The sequence below is a fragment of the Triticum dicoccoides genome, chromosome 3A, assembly GCF_002162155.2.
Source record: "Triticum dicoccoides isolate Atlit2015 ecotype Zavitan chromosome 3A, WEW_v2.0, whole genome shotgun sequence".
In the NCBI taxonomy this organism is placed as follows: Eukaryota; Viridiplantae; Streptophyta; class Magnoliopsida; order Poales; family Poaceae; genus Triticum; species Triticum dicoccoides.
In genome coordinates this window covers 409,076,017-409,096,422 of record NC_041384.1, presented here as the reverse complement: position 1 = coordinate 409,096,422, position 20,406 = coordinate 409,076,017, and the positions used below count along the sequence as shown (strand labels likewise).

At 45.7% G+C, this 20,406-nt stretch overlaps 1 protein-coding gene across 2 annotated transcripts; it reads right to left on the bottom strand.

The window, feature by feature from the left end:
* Window positions 1–15,075: 15,075 nt before the first annotated feature.
* LOC119268346 (pentatricopeptide repeat-containing protein At5g55740, chloroplastic-like) lies at window positions 15,076–19,574 on the bottom strand. 2 transcript variants are annotated; one of them, XM_037549956.1, is made up of 2 exons: window positions 16,510–19,574; window positions 15,076–15,453 (listed from the first exon to the last, which is right to left on the bottom strand). In XM_037549956.1, exon 1 carries the CDS (start codon window positions 19,553–19,555, stop codon window positions 17,729–17,731), a length of 1,827 nt encoding a protein of 608 aa, XP_037405853.1. In that variant the 5' UTR covers window positions 19,556–19,574; the 3' UTR covers window positions 15,076–15,453; window positions 16,510–17,728. The 2 variants fall into 2 exon arrangements, with proteins under 2 accessions (XP_037405853.1, XP_037405854.1); XM_037549957.1 differs by having other exon boundaries at window positions 17,040–19,574.
* Between the last annotated feature and the right edge of the window lie 832 nt (window positions 19,575–20,406).

The following is a 20,406-nucleotide window of genomic DNA, read 5'->3' as shown; positions in this document are numbered from 1 at the left end:
CTTGAAGATCCATTTATTCTCTATTGCTTGCTGATCATCGGGCAAGTCAACCAAAGTCCACACTATTTTCTCATACATGGATCCCATCTTAGATTTCATGGCCTCAAGCCATTTCGCGGAATCTGGGCTCATCATTGCTTCCTCATAGTTCGTAGGTTCGTCATGGTCAAGTAACATGACCTCCAGAACAGGATTACCGTACCACTCTGGTGCGGATCATACTCTGGTTGACCTACGAGGTTCGGTAGTAACTTGATCTGAAGTTTCATGATCATCATCATTAGGTTCTTCACTAATTGGTGTAGGAATCATTGGAATTGATTTCTGTGATGAACTACTTTCCAATTCGGGAGAAGGTACAATTACCTCATCAAGTTCTACTATCCTCCCACTCACTTCTTTCGAGAGAAACTCCTTCTCTAGAAAGGATCCATTCTTAGCAACGAATATCTTGCCTTCAGATCTGTGATAGAAGGTGTACCCAATAGTTTCCTTTGGGTATCCTATGAAGACGCATTTCTCCGATTTGGGTTCAACCTTATCAGGCTAAAACTTTTTCACATAAGCATAGCAACCCCAAACTTTAAGAAACGACAGCTTTGGTTTCTTGCCAAACTATAGTTCATACGGTGTCATTTCAACGGATTTAGTCTGTGCCCTATTAAATTTGAATGCAGCTATCTCTAATGCATAACCCCAAAATGATAGTGGTAAATTGGTAAGAGACATCATAGATCGCACCATATCTAATAAAGTATGGTTTCAACGTTCAGACACACCATTACACTGTGGTGTTCTAGGTGGCGTGAGTTGTGAAACTATTCCACATTATTTCAAATGAAGACCAAACTCGTAACTCAAATATTCGCCTCTGCGATCAGATCGTAGAAACTTTATTTTCTTGTTATGATGATTTTCCCCTTCACTCTGAAATTCATTGAACTTTTCAAATGTTTCAGACTTATGTTTCATTAACTAGATATACCCATATCTGCTCAAATCATCTGTGAAGGTCAGAAAATAACTATACCCGCCGCGAGCCTCAACACTCATCGGACCGCATACATCAATATGTATTATTTTCAATAAGTCAGTGGCTCGCTCCATTGTTCCAAAGAACGGAGTTTTAGTCATCTTACCCATGAGGCATGGTTCGCAAGTATCAAGTGATTCATAATCAAGTAATTCCAAAAGCCCATCAGCATGGGTTTCTTCATGCGCTTTATACCAATATGACCTAAACGGTGGTGCCACAAATAAGTTGCACTATCATTATTAACTTTGCATCTTTTGGCTTCAATATTATGAATATGTGTATCACTACAATTGAGATTCAAAAAATAGACCACTCTTCAAGGGTGCATGAGCATAAAAGATATTACTCATATAAATAGAACAAACATTATTCTCTGATTTAAATGAATAACCGTCTCGCATCAAACAAGATCCAGGTATAATGCTCATGCTCAACGTTGGCACCAAATAACAATTATTTAGGTCTAAAACTAATCCCGAAGGTAGAGGAAGTATGTGATGGTGATCTTATCAACCTTGGAATCTCTTCCAACACACATCGTCACTTGCCCTCAACTAGTCTCTGTTCATTTTGTAATTCCTATTTCGAGTTACTAATCATAGAAACTGAATCGGTATCAAATACCTAGGGGTTACTATGAACACTAGTAAAGTACACATCAATAATATGTATATCAAATATACCTTTGTTCACTTAGCCATCCTTCTTATCCGCCAAATGTTTGGGGCAGTTTCGCTTCCAGTGACCATTTCCTTTGCAGTAGAAGCACTCAGTTTCAGGCTTAGGTCTAGACTTGGGCTTCTTCCTGGGAGCATCAACTTACTTGCTATTATTATTGAAGTTCCCCTTCTTCTCTTTGCCCTTTTTCTTGAAACTAGTGGTCTTGTTAACCATCAACACTTGATGCTCTTTCTTGATTTCTACCTCCGCAGCCTATAGCATTGCAAAGAGCTCGGGAATTGTGTTGTTCATCCCTTGCATATTATAGTTCACCATGAGGTTCTAGTAACTTGGTGATAGTGACTAGAGAACTTTGTCAATCACTATCTTATCTGGAAGATTAACTCCCACTTGATTCAAGCAGTTCTAGTATCCAGACAATCTGAGCACATGCTCACTAGTTGAGCTATTTTCCTCCATCTTGTAGGTAAAGTACTGTCAGAGGTCTCATACCTCAAGACACGGGCATGAGTCTGAAATACTAATTTCAACTATTGGAACATCTCATATGCTCCATGGCATTCAGAACATTTTTAAAGTCCCAGTTTTAAGCCGTAAATCATGGTGCACTAAACTATAAAGTAGTCATCATATCGAGCTTCCCAAATGTTCATAACGTCTGCATCCACTCCTGCAATAGGTCTGTCACCTAGTGGTGCATCAAGGACACAATTCTTTTGTGCAGCAACGAGGATAATCCTCAGATCACGGACCCGGTCTGCATCATTACTACTATCAGCTTAAACTTACTTTTATTTAGGAACATATTAAAAATAAAACAGGGGAGCTATACGCGAGCTATTGATCTACAACATAGATATGCTAATACTACCAGGACTAAGTTCATGATAAATTAAGTTCAATTAATCATATTACTTAAGAACTCCCACTTAGATAGACATCCCACTAGTCATGTCAATGATCACGTGATCCATATCAAGTAAACCATGTCCGATCATCACGTGAGATGGAGTAGTTTTCAATGGTGAACATCACTATGTTGATCATATCTACTATATGATTCACGTTCGACGTTTCGGTCTCAGTGTTACGAGGACATATCTGCATATGCTAGGCTCGTCAAGTTTAACCCCGAGTATTCTGCACGTGCAAAACTGGCTTGCACCCGTTGTATGTGAATGTAGAGCTTATCACACCCGATCATCACGTGGTGTCTTGGCACGACGAACTATAGCAACAGTGCATACTCAGGGAGAACACTTGTACCTTGAAATTTAGTGAGGTGTCATCTTATAATGCTATCGACGTACTAAGAAAAATAAGATGCATAAAGGATAAACATCACATGCAATCAAAATATGTGACATGATATGGCCATCATCATCTTGTGCCTTTGATCTCCATCTCCAAAGCGCCGTCATGATCTCCATCGTCACCAGCTTGACACCTTGATCTCCATCGTAGCATCGTTGTTGTCTCGCCAACTATTGCTTCTACGACTATCACTACCGCTTAGTGATAAAATAAAGCAATTACATGGCGATTGCATTTCATACAATAAAGCGACAACCATAAGGCTCCCGCCAATTGCCGATAACTTTTACAAAACCTGATCATCTCATACAACAATTTATATCTCATCACGTCTTGACCATATCACATCACAAACATGCCCTGAAAAACAAGTTAAACGTCATCTACTTTGTTGTTGCAAGTTTTACGTGGCTGCTATGGGCTTCTAGCAAGAACCGTTCTTACCTACGCATCAAAACCACAATGATTTTTTGTCAAGTGTGTTGTTTTAACCTTCAACAAGGACCGGCCGTAGTCAAACCCGATTCAACTAAAGTTGGAGAAACAGACACCCGCCAGCCACCTGTGTGTGAAGCACGTCAGTAGAACCAGACTCATGAACGCGGTCATGTAATGTCGGTCCGGGCTGCTTCATCCAACAATACCGCCGAATCAAAGTAAGACGTTGGTGGTAAGCAGTATGACTATTATCGCCCACAAATCTTTGTGTTCTACTCGTGCATATAACATCTACGCATAGACCTGGCTCGGATGCCACTGTTGGGGAACGCAGCATGCGATTTCAAAATTTTTACCTATGATCACACAAGATCTATCTAGGAGATGCATAGCAACGAGACGGGAGAGTGTGTCCACTTACCCTCGTAGACCGAAAGCGGAAGCGTTTAGTAACGTGGTTGACGTAGTCGAACATATTCACGATCCAACCGATCCTAGCACCGAACGTACGGCACCTCCGTGTTCAGCACATGTTCAGCACGATGACGTCCCTTGAGCTCTTGATCTAGTTGAGGACGAGGGAGAGTTCTGTCAGCACGACAGCATGGCGACGGTGATGATGAAGTTACCGGTGCAGGGCTTCGCCTAAGCACTACGACGATATGACCGAGGTGGTAAACTATGGAGGAGAGCACCGCACACGGCTAAGAGATGTCTGTTGTGCCTTTGGGGTGCCCCTACCTCCGTATATAAAGGGGGGAGGAGGAGGTGGCCGGCCTAAGGGGGCGTGCCATAAGGGGGGAGTCCAACTTGGACTCCTAGTCCAAGTAGGATTCGGCCCGCTCCTTCCTTCCACCGGAGAGGGAAAAGGGGAAGGGAGAGAGAGGGAGAAGGAAAGATGGGGGCCGGCCCCCTCCCCTAGTCCAATTCGGTTTGGGTAAGGGGGTGCCCCTCTCACGTGGCCTTTCTCCTCTCCTCCAATAAGGCCCAATAGGCCCAATACTTCTCCCGGGGGGTTCCGGTAACCTCCCGGTACTCCGGAAAAATGCCCGAACCACTCGGAACCATTCCGATGTCCAAATGCAACCTTCCAATATATGAATCTTTACCTCTCGACCATTTCGAGACTCCTCATCATGTCTGTGATCTCATCTGGGACTCCAAAAAAACTTAGGTCATCAAATCACATAACTCATAATACAAATCGTCATCAAATGTTAAGCGTGCGGACCCTACGGGTTCGAGAACTATGTAGACATGACCGAGACACATCTCCAGTCAATTACCAATAGCAGAAATTGGATGCTCATATTGGCTCCTACATATTCTACAAAGATATTTATCAGTCAAATCACATAACAACATACATCATTCCCTCTGTCATCGGTATGTTACTTGCCCGAGATTCGATCGTCGGTATCGTCATACCTAGTTCAATCTCGTTACTGGTAAGTCTCTTTACTCGTTACGTAATACATCATCCCGCAACTAACTCATTAGTCACATTGCTTGCAAGGCTTATAGTGATGTGCATTACCGAGAGGGCCCAGAGAAACCTTTCCGATACTCGGAGTGATAAGTCCTAATCTTGATCTATGCCAACTCAACAAATACCATCGGAGACACCTGTAGAGCATCTTTATAATCACCCAGTTACGTTGTGATGTTTGATAGCACACAAGGTGTTCCTCCGGTATTCGGGAGTTGCATAATCGCATAGTCAGAGGAAAATGTATAAGTCATGAAGAAAGCAATAGCAATAAAACTGAACGATCAACATGCTAAGCTAACAGATGGGTCTTATCCATCACATCATTCTCGTAATGATGTGATCCCGTTCATCAAATGGCAACACATGCCTATGGTCAGGAAACTTAACCATCTTTGATGAACGAGCTAGTCAAGTAGAGGCATACTAGCGACACTTTGTTTTGTCTATGTATTCACACATGTATCAAGTTTCTGGTTAATACAATTCTAGCATGAATAATAAAAATGTATCATGATATAAGGAAATATAAATAACAGCTTTATTATTGCCTCTAGGGCATATTTCCTTCATTTGGTGCCGCTTGGAATCGGGCACACATGAAAACGCTAAGCATTATATCAGGCCTAGATGCACATAAGTAGAGTAAAGAACCAATCATGGAGCGGTATACCTTTTGACCGAATTCTTTACCATTGTCGTCGGGGCCCAATTGGCCTTTGGTTGGCATTGGCGTCGTGTACCCTTTGCAGTCTTGCATTCCAAACTTTTCCAGGCAATCTTTGAGGTATTTTTCTTATGATATGAAGATGCCATTTCTTTGCTGACAGATTTGAAGACCAAGGAAGAACTTCAGCTCACCCATCATGGACATCTGATATTGCTCTTGCATCATATGCCCAAATTCATCACTGCATCTCTTGTCAGTGCAGCCGAAAATAATGTCATCCACATAGATTTGGCATACAAATAGTTCACCATCACATGTCTTCGTGAAGAGAGTGGGATCTAGGGAACTAGGTTTGAAGCCTTTGCTCTTCAGGAAGTCTTTGAGTGTGTCATACCAAGCGCGAGGGGCTTGTTTAAGACCATATAGTGCCTTGTTGAGCTTGTATACCATATCAGGACGCTTTGGGTCTTCAAAGCTGGGTGGTTGTGCAACATACACTTCTTCAATTTTTCCATTGAGGAAGGCACTCTTTACATCCATTTGGTACAGAAGAATGTTGTTGTGGTTGACATAGGCTAGCAATATGCGAATGGCTTCAAGCCTAGCCATAGGAGCAAAGGTTTCATCGAAGTCAATCCCTTCAACTTGTGTGTAACCTTGAGCAACGAGACGAGCCTTGTTTCTGACAACTTGACCATGCTCATCTTGTTTTTTGCGATAGATCCATTTGGTGCCGATGATATTGTGCTTGCGAGGATCTGGATGCTTTACTAGCTCCCATACATTGTTCAGCTCAAACTGTTGAAGCTCTTCTTGCATAGCTTGAATCCATTCAGGTTCCATGAAGGCTTCATCAACTTACTTGGGTTCAGATATAGAGACAAATGCAAAGTGCCCATGGAAATTTGCTAGTTGTGTTGCTCTTGAACGAGTGAGTGGACCAGGTGCATTGATACTATTAATTATCTTCTCAATCTGGACTTCATTTGTGACGCGAGGATGAACTGGATGGAGATTTTGCCCTTGCTGATCATTGTCTTCATCTTCAGCATTGGCTTCAGGATGAGCGGTGTCTTCATGCTGATTAGATGCAGAAATGAAGATTTCCTCTTCAGCTTGTTCCTCTGAAGGCATGATTTCTCCAGTGCCCATTAGCTTGATAGATTCACTTGGTGTAGCTTCATCTAGCACATTTGACAGGTGCTCTCTTTGCGAACCGTTAGTCTCATCGAACCGCGCATCCACAGTTTCAACCACTTTGTAGTGAAAGAGGTTGAAGACTCTGTAGGAGTGTGAATCCTTTTCGTAACCAAACATAAAACCTTCATGTGCTTTCGGTGCGAATTTTGAAGTGTGATGTGGATCCTTAATCTAGCACCTAGCACCAAAGACTCTGAAATAGCTGACATTTGGCTTCTTACCAGTCAGGAGCTCATATGATGTCTTCTTCAGGAACTTGTGAAGATAAACACGGTTGATGATGTGGCAAGCAGTATCAATGGCTTCAGGCCAGAATTTCCTTGGAGTCTTGTACTTATCAAGCATCGTTCGTGCCATCTCAATGAGGGTTCTGTTCTTGCGCTCCACGATGCCATCTTGCTGAGGTGTCTATGGAGCAGAGAACTCATGTGTGATGCCCAATGTATCAAGATAAGTGTCGAGACCGATATTTTTGAATTATGTGTCATTGTCACTTCTGATGTGCTTGATCTTGATGTCATAGTTGGTCATGGCACGATTGGTGAATCGTCTGAAGACATCCTGCACTTCAGTCTTGTAGAGAATTATGTGCACCCATGTATATCTTGAGTAATCATCAACAATGATGAAGCCATAGAGGCATGCATTGGTAGTAAGGGTAGAGTAGTGAGTAGGGCCAAATAAGTCCATGCGAAGCAACTCGAAGGGACGCGTTGCCGTCATGATTGTCTTCGAGGGATGCTTGGCCCTAGTCATCTTTCTGGCTTCACAAGCACCACATAGATGATCCTTCTTGAACTTGATGCCCTCAATTCCTATGACATGCTTCTTCTTCATGAGAGTGTGCAAGTTCCTCATGCCTGCATGCCCTAGCCTCCGATGCTAGAGCCAGCACTCTGAAGCTTTTACTTGAAGACATACGGCAAGCTGTGGTCCTGCGGAGAAATCTACCATCTACAGATCGTCTTTTCGATACCCTTCGAAGACTAGAGATTTGTTAGATTCCATAAGCACAAGGCAACGATATTTTCCAAATATCACAATCATGTTCAGATCACAAAAGCATTGAGACAGACATTAAGTTGAAACCAAGGGATTCAACAAGCATCACTTTATCCATGTGCTGATCCTTTGAGATTGCAACTCTACCTAGGCCCAATACCTTTCTTTTACCAGTATCAGCAAATGTGATGTGACTTTTGCTAGAAGGACATAGGGTTGAATCCATAAGAAGACTTCGATCACCAGTCATGTGGTTAGTGCATCCACTGTACATAATCCACTCAGTGGCCTTCGGAGTCGTACCCTACAGTGCAGTTTGGGGGATAGGGTTCGCAAAGAGAAGTGTGAAGCATAAACATTTGACGAGCAAGCATTTTATCAAACTTCAGATCCTTGTTAGGGTAGATGATACGTCTCCAACGTATGTACTTTTCCAAACACTTTTGCCCTTGTTTTGGACTCTAACTTGCATGATTTGAATGGAACTAATTCGGACTGACGCTGTTTTCAGCAGAATTGCCATGGTGTTATTTTTGTGCAGAAATAAAAGTTCTTGAAATGACCTGAAAATCAATGAAGAATATTTTTGGAATATATAAAAAATACTGGCGAAAGAATCAAGGTCGAGGGGCGCACACCCTGTCCACGAGGGTGGGGGGCATGCCTACCGCCCTAGGCACGCCCCCTGCCTCGTGGGCCCCTGGTGCTCCACCGACCTCAACTCCAACTCCATATATTCACATTCGGGGAGAAAAAATAAGAGAGAAGGATTCATCGCGTTTTACCGCCACCAAGCCCTAATCTCTCCCGGGAGGACTGATCTGGAGTCTGTTCGGGGCTCCGGAGAGGGGAATCCGTCGCCATCGTCATCATCAACCTTCCTCCATCACCAATTTCATGATGCTCACCGCCGTGCGTGAGTAATTCCATCGTAGGCTTGCTGGACGGTGATGGGTTGGATAAGATTTATCATGTAATTGAGTTAGTTTTGTTAGGGTTTGATCCCTAGTATCCATTATGTTCTGAGATTGATGTTGCTATGACTTTGCTATGCTTAATGCTTGTCACTAGGGCCCGAGTGCCATGATTTCAGATCTGAACCTATTATGTTTTCATGAATATATGTGAGTTCGTGATCCTATCTTGCAAGTCTATAGTCACCTATTATGTGTTATGATCCGTTAACCCCGAAGTGACAATAATCGGGATACTTACCGGTGATGACCGTAGTTTGAGGGTTCATATATTCACTAAGTGTTAATGCTTTGGTCTGGTACTCTATTAAAAGGAGGCCTTAATATCCCTTAGTTTCCAATAGGACCCCGCTGCCACGGGAGGGTAGGACAAAAGATGTCATGCAAATTCTTTTCCATAAGCACGTATGACTATATTCGGAATACATGTCTACATTACATTGATGAACTGGAGCTAGTTTTGTGTCACCCTATGTTATAACTATTGCATGAGGAATCCCATCCGACATAATTATCCATCACTGATCCATTGCCTACGAGCTTTTCTTATATTGATCTTTGCTTATTTACTTTTCCGTTGCTACTGTTACAATCACTACAAAATCAAAACTATTACTTTTGCTACCGTTACTGCTACTATCATATTACTTTGCTACTAAATACTTTGCTGCAGATATTAAGTTTTCTAGGTGTGGTTGAATTGACAACTCAGCTGCTAATACTTGAGAATATTCTTTGGCTCCCCTCGTGTCGAATCAATAAATTTGGGTTGAATACTCTACCCTCGAAAACTGTTGCGATCCCCTATACTTGTCGGTTATCAGTAGATAGGATGATTGTCAAGAAATCCTTGGACAAAATACATAGTGAGACCATTTTGGCACTTTATCTTGCGTCCCACAAGATGTTTTAGGTGCCCAGCATAAGCGTCGGAAGCTTTTGATTTCCGGCTGGAGACCATTCCCTGCAAAAGAGAGTTAATTCTTCTTAACCACCCACATCTTCATGGGTGGCTTAGAAGCAATGAGACTAAGTGCAGCATCTAAGAACTTTGGCTTTGGATCCCTAGCAAATAGCCTTGCAGGAGGTGAATAATACTCATAAGAATAAGCAGAAAAGTTCTTGGTCTTATGAACATAGCGGTTTGATGAAACACGCTCATATTCATAAGTCCGAGTATGGTTTCCCTACAAAACATTGACGTTAGGGTGACCCTAGTGGGTCCTCTGTCTGTATGAAGCCTTTGGACCATATAAATCCTTTGGTCTGGGGTTTGTCTTCTTCCCAGGTGGTTTCATGACGACATTCACAGGAAGCTTCTCAAGACAGCTTTTGGGCACCCAGATCTTCTTCAAGGGTGGTCCATTCCTGCAGTTAGTACCAATATACCTGGCAAATACTTTGCCATTATGATTTTTGAACAGTTTATAATTTGCATCAAAGAGTTCATCAATGATAATACGGTTATCACAAGTGAAGCCAGATAAGTAGATGGATCCACTGAAGGTCCCTTTGCAGCAACCCATGTGGTTTTGGGGTACTGCTTAGGCTTCTAGTAAGAACCATCTATATTCATTTTCCTCTCGAACCCAACACCCTCTTTCCTAGGGTTTCAGTTAAGAATCTGTTTCTTGAGGACATCACATAGTGTCTGATGCCCTTTGAGGCTTTTGTACATCCTTGTTTCAAGCAATGTCTTCAACCTAGCATTCTCATCAGCAATAGTAGTGGTATCCTTAGAAGAGGGGTTAGTTACCGCATTAGCAGTTGAAGATATTGCAATAGTAGCAGTAGTAGAACATTCAGCAACAAAGACAACATTATCACGCTCAAAACATTTTAAACATGGTGGCTCAAAGTCTCCCTGAGCGGAACTGATCTGTTGAGCGCAAAGTGAATTATTCTCTTTAGATCTTCATGAGACGCTCTCAGATTCTTAAGTTCTTGCTTCCTTTGAAGATAATCATAGGAAAGCTTCTCATGAGTAGCTGAGAGAGTTTCATGACGACTTTCAACTTCCTTGTACTTAACGTGAAGATTTTTAATGTCTTCAATTAAGGACTGAGTTCGAGTCATTTCCGCGTCCAATAGGTCATCGCTTTTGTCTAGCAACTTTTGGATATGTTCCATAGCAGTTTGTTGTTTAGTTGCAATTTTAGCAAGTGTTTTGTAGCTAGGTTTGGATTCACATTTAGAGTCATCTTCACTTGATGTTTGAAAGTAGGCATTGCGTGAGTTTACCTTGGCACCACGTGCCATGAAGTAGTAGGTAGGAGAAGATGGCTCTGGCTCGGGAGTCATTGTTTTGAGTGACTCTTTGAATTCGAGGAACCAGGGGTCCTGGCATGTTCGATGACCTTCATGAACATCAGAGATCCGGTCCCATATAAGCTTTACATTGCAGAGATGCATGATGCGCCTGAACTCGTCTCTGGACAGGCAAGAGCATATAATAGCCTTCGCCTTGATATCCAGAAGAGTGTATTTGTGAATATCGTCAGCATGTGCCATCTTGCATAAATCGGTGAGGCCAATCTCCGTGATGGTCCAAAGCTCACTGCTCATCGCAAGGAGGTGCTTTCTCATCATAGCCTTCCATTTGGGATAATCATGACCATAAAAAATGGGGCACGCAGCGAAGACCTTGATTATCCCTGCAGTTGACATAGCTAAAACTCCAGGTGGTTAAACCGAATCACACAGAACAAGGGAGCACCTTGCTCTGATACCAATTGAAAGTGCTAGTTATCGACTAGAGGGGGGCGGGTGAATAGGCAATTTTTATGAAGGTCTTCAAAACATGAGGTCTTTGAAGACAAATAGTGGTAATGAACCTATTGATATGCAGCGGAAGATAGACTACACTAGACGAGCCATAGTCAAGTAAGCAATGTAGTGAAAGCACAAAGACTATCAGCAGCTAGGTAGTATGGATCAGGATGGAAGACAGTATGAAGCCAAACAGGAAATAGTCTTCACTAAGTGAAGTCAAACAGATCAGACACGCAAGCAATGACTTCACGAAGACAAACAGTAAAGTAAAGGGAAGTGGGGGATAGAACCAGTTGCTTGATGAAGACAAGGATTTGGTAGACCAGTTCCAGTTGTTGTGACAATTGTAGTCTGGTTAGGGAGGCTGAGATTTAACTCAGAAGACCGTGTCTTCACCTTATTCCCCTTGAGCTAAGGACACCCAGTCCTCGCCCAATCACTCTGGTAAGTCTTCAAGGTAGACTTCCAAACCTTCATAGACTTCGCTCACCAGCGATCCATAATGACTCTTGGATGCTCAGAACGTGACGCCTAACCGACTGGAGGATTCACAGTCCTCAAGTGTAACAAGTCTTTAGGTCACGCAGACAGAAAGACTTCAGTGATGCCTAACACTCTTTGGCTCTGGGTGTTTTGGGCTTTGTCCTCGCAAGGATATATCTCTCAAATGCTTCGGAGGTGGGTTGCTCTCAAACGACAAAAGCTATGCACTAACTCTGAGCAGCCACCAATTTATGGCGTAGGGGGTGGGCTATTTATAGCCAGGAGGCAACCCGACCTGACATGTCTGAAATGATCCTGGGTCACTAAGGAACCGACACGTGACCAACATTCGGATTTCAAACACACGCGGCAGCTTGACTTGGGCTAGAAGTAAAGCTAACTCATCCAGCTCTGGATAAGATTTGCTCTCATTGTCTTCGCTCGAAGACATAGGATTTTGGTTGAGCATCGCATCAGTCACTCTGACTTTGTTCACTTAGAACCCACTTAACAGTACGGTGGTTCCATGACTCAAGAAAGAAGAAAAGGAAACTACGAAACAACTATGTCTTCGCACTCCATAGTCTTCAAGTGAATGTCTTCACATGTCATAATCTTTATCGTGAATGTCTTCAGGAACCACCATTGTCTTCAATGTCTTCACACATTTTTAGGGGTCATCCCTGGTAGGTAAACCGAATCAATAAGGGACTACTACCTGTGTTATCCTACAATTCTCACAAACACATTTGTCACTCAACCAAGTTTGTCGTCAATACTCCAAAACCAACTAGGATGGCACTAGATGCACTTACAGGAAGCAAGGAGAGAAAGTGCAAGCCAGCATGGGTATCATTTGTCACCATGACACAACCTGCATTGACTTTCAGGACTCTGAGATTTTCAATCTTGTGTTACTTGCGAGACAAGCATGGAGAATTCTGGTCTCCAGATTCCCTCGGTGCACGCATTGTTAAGGCCATACATTTCCTTACTTGATGCTTAACTTGGGTCATACCCATATCAGATTTGGAGGGCAACAGTGGAAGAACGGGATGTTTTGTCTCAATACCTTATCAGGAGGACTGGGGATGGCATGAGCACTCATATCTGGAACGAAAACTGGCTCCCGAGGGATGATTTGATGAGGCCCCTTTTATCACGCACACAGGACCCGCCGTAGTTTGTTAGTGAGTTGATCAACCCTGATGCTAGTTAGAACCGCAATTTGGTTCAATTAGTTTTTTTTACCTTCAGACGCCAGTGTGATATTCTATACACCTTTGTGTACCAACTAGTAGGAGGATTTTTGGTCATGGAATTTCGGAAGGAGCATCACTTTCTCAGCTCGCTCCTGTTACGACATGCCGATGGCAATGGAGAGGTGAAGGGAGGTGTGGCTTGACAAGCCCCGACCCTTTCAAATGCAACCGGTGATGGGCATGGTTGGCGCAGATTATGGAATGTTGATGTTCCCGCAAAACTTCATATGTTCCTGTGGCGTTTGGCAAGAGTTTCCCTCCCATCTGAAGATGTTTGGAAGCATTGTAACATGTGTGTTTCGTTTGCTTGCTCCTTGTGCGGTGCTGAAGATTCTTGGAAACACTCTAACCTTGAGTGTTCCATGAGTCGATGCGTGTGTGCGTTGGTAGATGGGGATCTACCTGAGCAAATGATGGCAACGAACGAACCCAACCCCAAGTCTTGGTTGTTCTCTATGTTTGAGTCTGTATCACAGGAACAGATGGTCTGCTTGGTAGTTACTTTGTGGGTGATCTGGATGGGAAGGAGGAAGGCGATCCATGATAGCATTTTTCAAAGTCCTTTTGCCATGCATGAGTTTGTTAACCGGTAATTTCCGAGTTGAATGATCTGAAAAAGCTTAAGGTGACAAAACCACAAGTGCATGTGGCACTAGAAATTGTTTCCAGGGTTTGGAATTTTTCGCCAATAGGATCTTTTAAGGTCATCGTGGACGGAGGAGTGTCGAGGTCTAGGAGAACTGGTGTTGTTGTAGCAGCATGCAGGGATGAGCAAGTCCACTACTTGGATGCGTCTGCTCTTGTTTTGTCAGGTGTTACAGACCTACCAACTCTGGAAGCACTGGCATGTGGTGAGGGCCTGGTGTTGGCATTGGGTCTTAACACTCAGAGATTACATATTGCTTCAGATTGCCAAAATGCGATTAATGATATTGCTGCCACTGCCAAGAAGGGGGGGGCATGAAGTTGTAATTAGAGAAATCATAGCATCTAGATCCTTATTTGCGAGGTGTAATTTCTTCTATCAAAAAACAGGCTTGAATTTTTATTTTGTGAGAGAAACTTGCAATCTGTTCATCAACATGGCAGTACAGAGAACACTAGAGATAATAAAAATTACAACTAGGTTCATAGACCACCTAGCGATGACTACAAGCACTGAAGCGAGCCGAAGCTGCGCTGCTATCATTGCCCTCCCTCACAGGAGTCGGGCAAACCTTGTTGTAGTAGACCGCAAAGGACAGCGCACCAGAACAGCAACCATCGCTAATTAAGAGAGTTCTAAATCGGAAAGACCAAACCCATAACTACACGAACGAAGACAAACAAAAGTGGATCCAAATAGATCCATCGAAAACCAGCACCGATCGAATTCCATGAAATCCGACGAAGACACACCTCCACACATCCTCCGACAACGCTATTCGCATCATCAGGACGGGAATAAGACGTGAGGGACATTATTCCTCTGCCACGCAATCCCAACCAAAACGTTGAACCTAACAAAAACGATAACGGGTCTCTCCCACCGGCCGCGAGGGGGGGGGGGATCTTCGGAGGTGGGGCGGATCAGCGGCGACGTAGGCGGGAGGAGGAAGTATTTTTCTTGAGGAGGAAAACAATCTCTTAAAGAGGCTCGAAATATAAAGCTCACAATCTACGTAGGTTTGCTACTACTCTAGATGCGGGGAGACTCATGCCTTGATCTCCCGCATGATGATCATCAATAAATAAAACCTAGTGGAGTGTGCTAATAAAAAAACCAGCCAACGCTCTCCCAGGCAGCAGAACAGAACATAATCGCATCAAAGCAGAGACTAATCGATCGCTCCAAGATAGGTAGGGAATTGAAGAGAAAGGCGGTCGATGGAAATTTTGGTGAAGACACATGGTGGCTCCCGTCCTTCCATCATTCGTTGTGCCATAAAGCGAGCGGCCCACTTCCCACGTGGCTGCCTTGCTAAAGCCGGATCGTGTCGCCCCCGCCTTTCCGCCATTGTCGACGCCTTGGATTGGGTAGGAGCATCATGCCTTGTCGATGGATGAGAGTTGGCAGCCTAATCATGTGGCGTCGATCAGGTAAGTTGCCAAGGATAAACTGATCATTTGTTTGTCCCCGTCTTCTTTAGATTCTGCAAACAAAAGCATCGGCCGATTACAGTCAGTGATCGATTGTTGATAAATTATGTTTATCAGAGTTCATTCAGTGCAAGTAAACGTACAAAGCAGAACTTTTTATTTATCATTTCAGGAAAAGTATTTTTTTGCAATTCTAGGGACGCATGTATTTGCAATGAAAGAATATTACAGTTTGCAGTTATCCTTCAGTACAAGTAATCCGCCCAGCAAATCTAGACCATGTCGTGTCTTCTCACAAATCCCCAAAAGGGCCAGAGACTCAAACATTCTAATATACAAAAAAGAGCAAACTTTTTTTTTCGAAACGGAGGCAAAGATTGCCTCATCTATTAAATAAGTAGAAGAGAATTGCCCAGTTAATTACGGAAAACCAGGCAAAAACCGAATCAACAAGGGCCAAGCCTATTCTCATAGACTGAAATATATACAGGGGAAAGCCCACCCTAATCGACGACAAGTCGACCTATGACCGGACAACGCAGCTTCGACTCAAATGGAGAGCACAGAAGAACAAAACCAGGCACGGCTGGCGCCACGGAAGATCATCGAACGGGCCACCTGCAGCTAGTCATCGTACACCATAGGGCCCTGCCGCTGCAGCTTCGACTCCACAACAACAAGCAAGCCGAGGCGAATTCGTGGACACGCCGGAGAAGAGCCGACTACCGCAACCATTGCCGCGTCGCCGACATCGCTCCCACCATCATCGTTGCCATAGAAGTCTAGTCACCACAGTAATACTCTCGAGGCCGCCGCCCCGACATCCACCGCTCCGTCGCGCCCAGCGCAATCAGCCTGCACCGCCTTCCGAGGCCGCCGCCCCGACATAGCACCGCTCCATCCGAGCAGCAACACCGCACAACCCAGCTGCCTGCAGCCCACACTGCTCAGGGCAACCGCTCGCAGACCACGAACGTCGCACCACATTCGGGGCCGCCGCCCCGATGTAAAGTCAGACCGCCCCCTCTGGGGCGCATCGACCGAGCCGATACCCCTACGCCCAAGCGAAACAAGGATGCCACCCAACCAATGTCGAGATAGAGCCCCACCTCATAGAGCTACCACTCACGTTGTTCCCGAGATCGCCATCTCGACTCACAATCAGAAACCATCCGGAGCCACCGCCCCGACGTCCATTGCCCCTGACGATGAAGAGATCCGTGCAAACTGCAACATGCTGACTCTCCAAGACGATGCCTCAAAGAAGGAAACGACGTAGCCGCCGTCATCGCCCGCTTCAGCCATCTGAAGCTAGGGATTTCTCCCGGAGAGTCGTGCAAAGGAGCACCACGGCAACACCTTCAAGAAGGGGAACGACACTATGACCATGGTGCCGCTGTTGCCGGCACCGACCCAAGGTCAGTGCTGGACTTTCGCCCGGAGCTCCTCCACACCTTCGAATCCAAGCAGATCCGAGCACTGCATAGCACACAATCCCCACGTCGACATCCACCTCTTCCACCTCCCCGCGGCGCCAAGCACCGCCCGAGAACCACCACGGTTCCCAGCCGCAGCCATGAACCAGACGCGCCAATGCAAACAAGCCTGCCGGAGACCGGAAGCCTCAGATCCACCACACCTGCACCCTCTGCTCCGTGCCTCCCAACATCAGCCACTGCACCCTCGCGCGCACATCGAGCCACACGTCGAAGAGCCGTGCAGACCCGCCGCCGCCCCTGCCAGATCCGCAAGCTGCCGCTCCGGCAGACGCCGCCCCTTGCGGCCGCGCACCCAGCACCACACCAGATCCGGGCGCGGGGGCCCCGGATCCGCTGCTCCGCCGGAGGTTGGGAGCTCCCGAGCACTAGCGCAGCCCGCATTAGCCACTAGCTCCCGAGCACCCAGGGAGACGAGGCCCCGCCGCCGCCGCTGCCACACGGCCTTTGGCCGGTGGCGCACTCTGACGGCGGCGAGAGGGAGGCGCGAAGAAGACGACTGCCGGCGGCGGTGGTTGGTGCGCCGCCCGTGTCGCTCGTGCGGAGCGACGCGGGGGCCTTTTTTTCTCCCTGGACGAGTTGTGACTTGTGAGTAGGCTCTAAAAAAAAGAGCAAACTAGGGAGACACCAGAGATGTAACATGTCTCTCGGCGTGCAATCCCTGGTTACAGAAACCCAAACTGTACACTTTTTGCCAACAGTAGCACTATGTACTCGCTCATTTTCTGATTGGAACCTTCTGATCCAAGAATAGCCATCTGATGATGAATATGAGCAAGTTGATATGTGCAAACGCTATGTAATGTAATGTAACTATGTGCAGCTGCGTTATTTACTGTGCAGCAGCAAGCAAGCCTAGTAAACTTTCTACCGTGCCTGTGTCACTGAAACTGCCATACATGTTTAGCAGGGACTGTATAACGGATTTGGACAACAATAGGCCCTTCTTTACAATGCACGCATGCATTGCCTTTCCATATTGTACCGAGGTTGCAGCCTTCATGGCAACAAGTGCTGCGGAGAAAATTGTTGGACTTGGTGCTCGCTCTACTTCTTGCATCTTGCAGCATAGATTCATTACCTCGCAGTGCATACCATTTCGAGACAAGCCACTTATTAACAGGCTCCATGTGCGTAGATTTGGGCGTGTTTTTGTTAGTAGCATCTCATTGAAGATCTCTAGGGCCTCACTAATCTGCTCATTCTTCATAAAAGCTGAAATGACTGAATCCCAGCACGCTGCACTTGGAGATATGCCCTGATGCTGCATCTGATATAAAACCTTGAGAGCCTGAGAACTCATCCCATGATCTGCATAAGCAGAAATCATCACTCTGCACACGACCATGTCTCTGCAACTCATGGCATCGAACAGCCTGCGTGCATGTTCGGTCCTTTGAGTACTCATATACAACTCTATCAGGCCACAAGCAACCGCTTGGTCTGATTCAAGGTAGTTTCTAACTGCATAGCCGTGAGCAACTCTGCCCATCTCCATACCACAGGATGTCATGCAAGCCATGATAATGGATGCCAACGTCACACAATCAAACCTAAGGCCAGACTGGAGCATTTTTCGACAAGTGATCAAAGCCTTGTCGGTTTGCCCATCCTGCAAATACCCAGCAATCATCAAATTCCATGTAACAGCGTCTCTTTCAACCATCTGCTCAAACACGGCCTCTGCAGCCTCGACCATCCCAACCTTACAGTAAAAGTTGATGATTGAGCTCCCCAAAATTACATCCATCGCTAAACCACTCGATACGGCCACGGCATGGCCCTGCCTACCCCAATCAGGAGCTTCAAAATCGGCCGATGCAGACAGAAGGCTAAGAACGCTCACCCTCGTCGGCAGCACGCCTTCAACCCTCATCTGATAGAACAATTCCACAGCAGCATCGATTCTCCCATTGTTTATATACGCCATCAACATGGAGTTCCAGGTCACCACCGTCGTCTCCGTCATTGCATCAAACACCTCCCGCGCGTCATCCACCTCGCCACACTTCCCGTAGAAGTCCACCAGGCTGCTCAACACGTATACGCATTCCATGAACCCCGCCTTCCAGGCGTACCCGTGCAGCGCCCTCCCGGTCCCGACCATCCCGATCCCGGCGCATGACTTCAGCACGCTGGGCACGACGAAGTTGTCGGCGGGGACGCCCGCCTGCAGCATGTCGATGTACCCGTCGAGGGCCCTAGCGTGCAGCCCGGCGCGGCTCCATAATCCGATGACGGCGGCCCAGGCGAAGGCGTTCTTTTTGGGTAGCGCGTCGAACACGCGCTCGGCGTCCGCCAGCGCGCCGCATCGGGCGTAGAAGACAGCGAGCTTGGTGCCGATGTAGGCGTGGCGGCAGTAGTAGGGCCCGCGCTTGACGGCGGCAGCGTGCACCTGGCGTCCCGCGCGGAGGGACCCCGCGGCGACGCAGCACTGCAGGAGGGACACGTACACCTCCGGGCCGACGGCAACGGCAGCGCCGGGGCTCGACTGGCGCTCGGCGCGGGAGACGAGGGCGAAGGCGTCGCGGAGGCTGCCGTGGTCGCTGCCTTGCTGGGAGAGGGAGGCGAGCGCGGCATGGAGAGAGGCGGGCCGCGGGGACTCGTGGGGTTTGGGTGGGTAGGGAGTGGCGGGAAGGGGGAGAGGAAGCGGAGCCATGGCGGTGCCGTGCCATGGAGTTCGGAAGCGGAGGATAAAGGGGTAAGGGCCGTGAGGTTGATGTTTAACGGACTAATGGGCCTCATAAAATTACTTGTTTTTTCTGTTTCCCATTTTTACTGGGCCTTAGGTATTAGCTGTACGTGTATATATACGCTCACACTGGGCCGGCCCATTCGGGTTCCGCTTCGCGAGATAAAAGAATCGCAAAAACAGCAAGCTCCATGTATCGAACCAATAACCTGCATTGCCTGTACACGCCGCACTAACCACCAAGACTGGAGCATGCAAGTGAACGAAAAACAACGCCCTGCTAGAAGAGGTTCGCCAACGAGGGATGATGTAGGCCGGCCCGACCACCGATTTTAGGTTTTTGAGCCGTTTTTTTTTGGAGCTTTCTAGGAGGTTCCTGAACCGGTTTTTTTGCTGTTTCGTTTTTTCTTTCTCTCCTTTTCCTCTTTCTTTTTCTTTCCTTTTTTATTTTCGTTTTTATTTCAAAAAATATTCATGTTTCTTGAATATTATTCACATATTTATAAAAAAGTTTGTCTTTTACAAAAAAATGTGAGTTTAAAAAAATTCTCATTTTTCAAAAAATGGTTGGGTTTCCAAAAATTGTTCATGTTTTCAAATTTCTTCTGTAGTTTCAAAAATTGTTCGCGTTTTAAGAAAAAACCTTTCCTTTTTTCAAATTTCTATTTCTTTACTTCACTTTTTCTATTTCTTTGCAATTCCTCTTTCTTCTCTTTCTTGTACTTGAGAATTTCAAATTTTGTTCAAAAATTCAAAAAATGTTCAGAAGTTCAAAAATGTTCCTGTTATTATCTTTTGTTCACAAATTCAAAAACAAT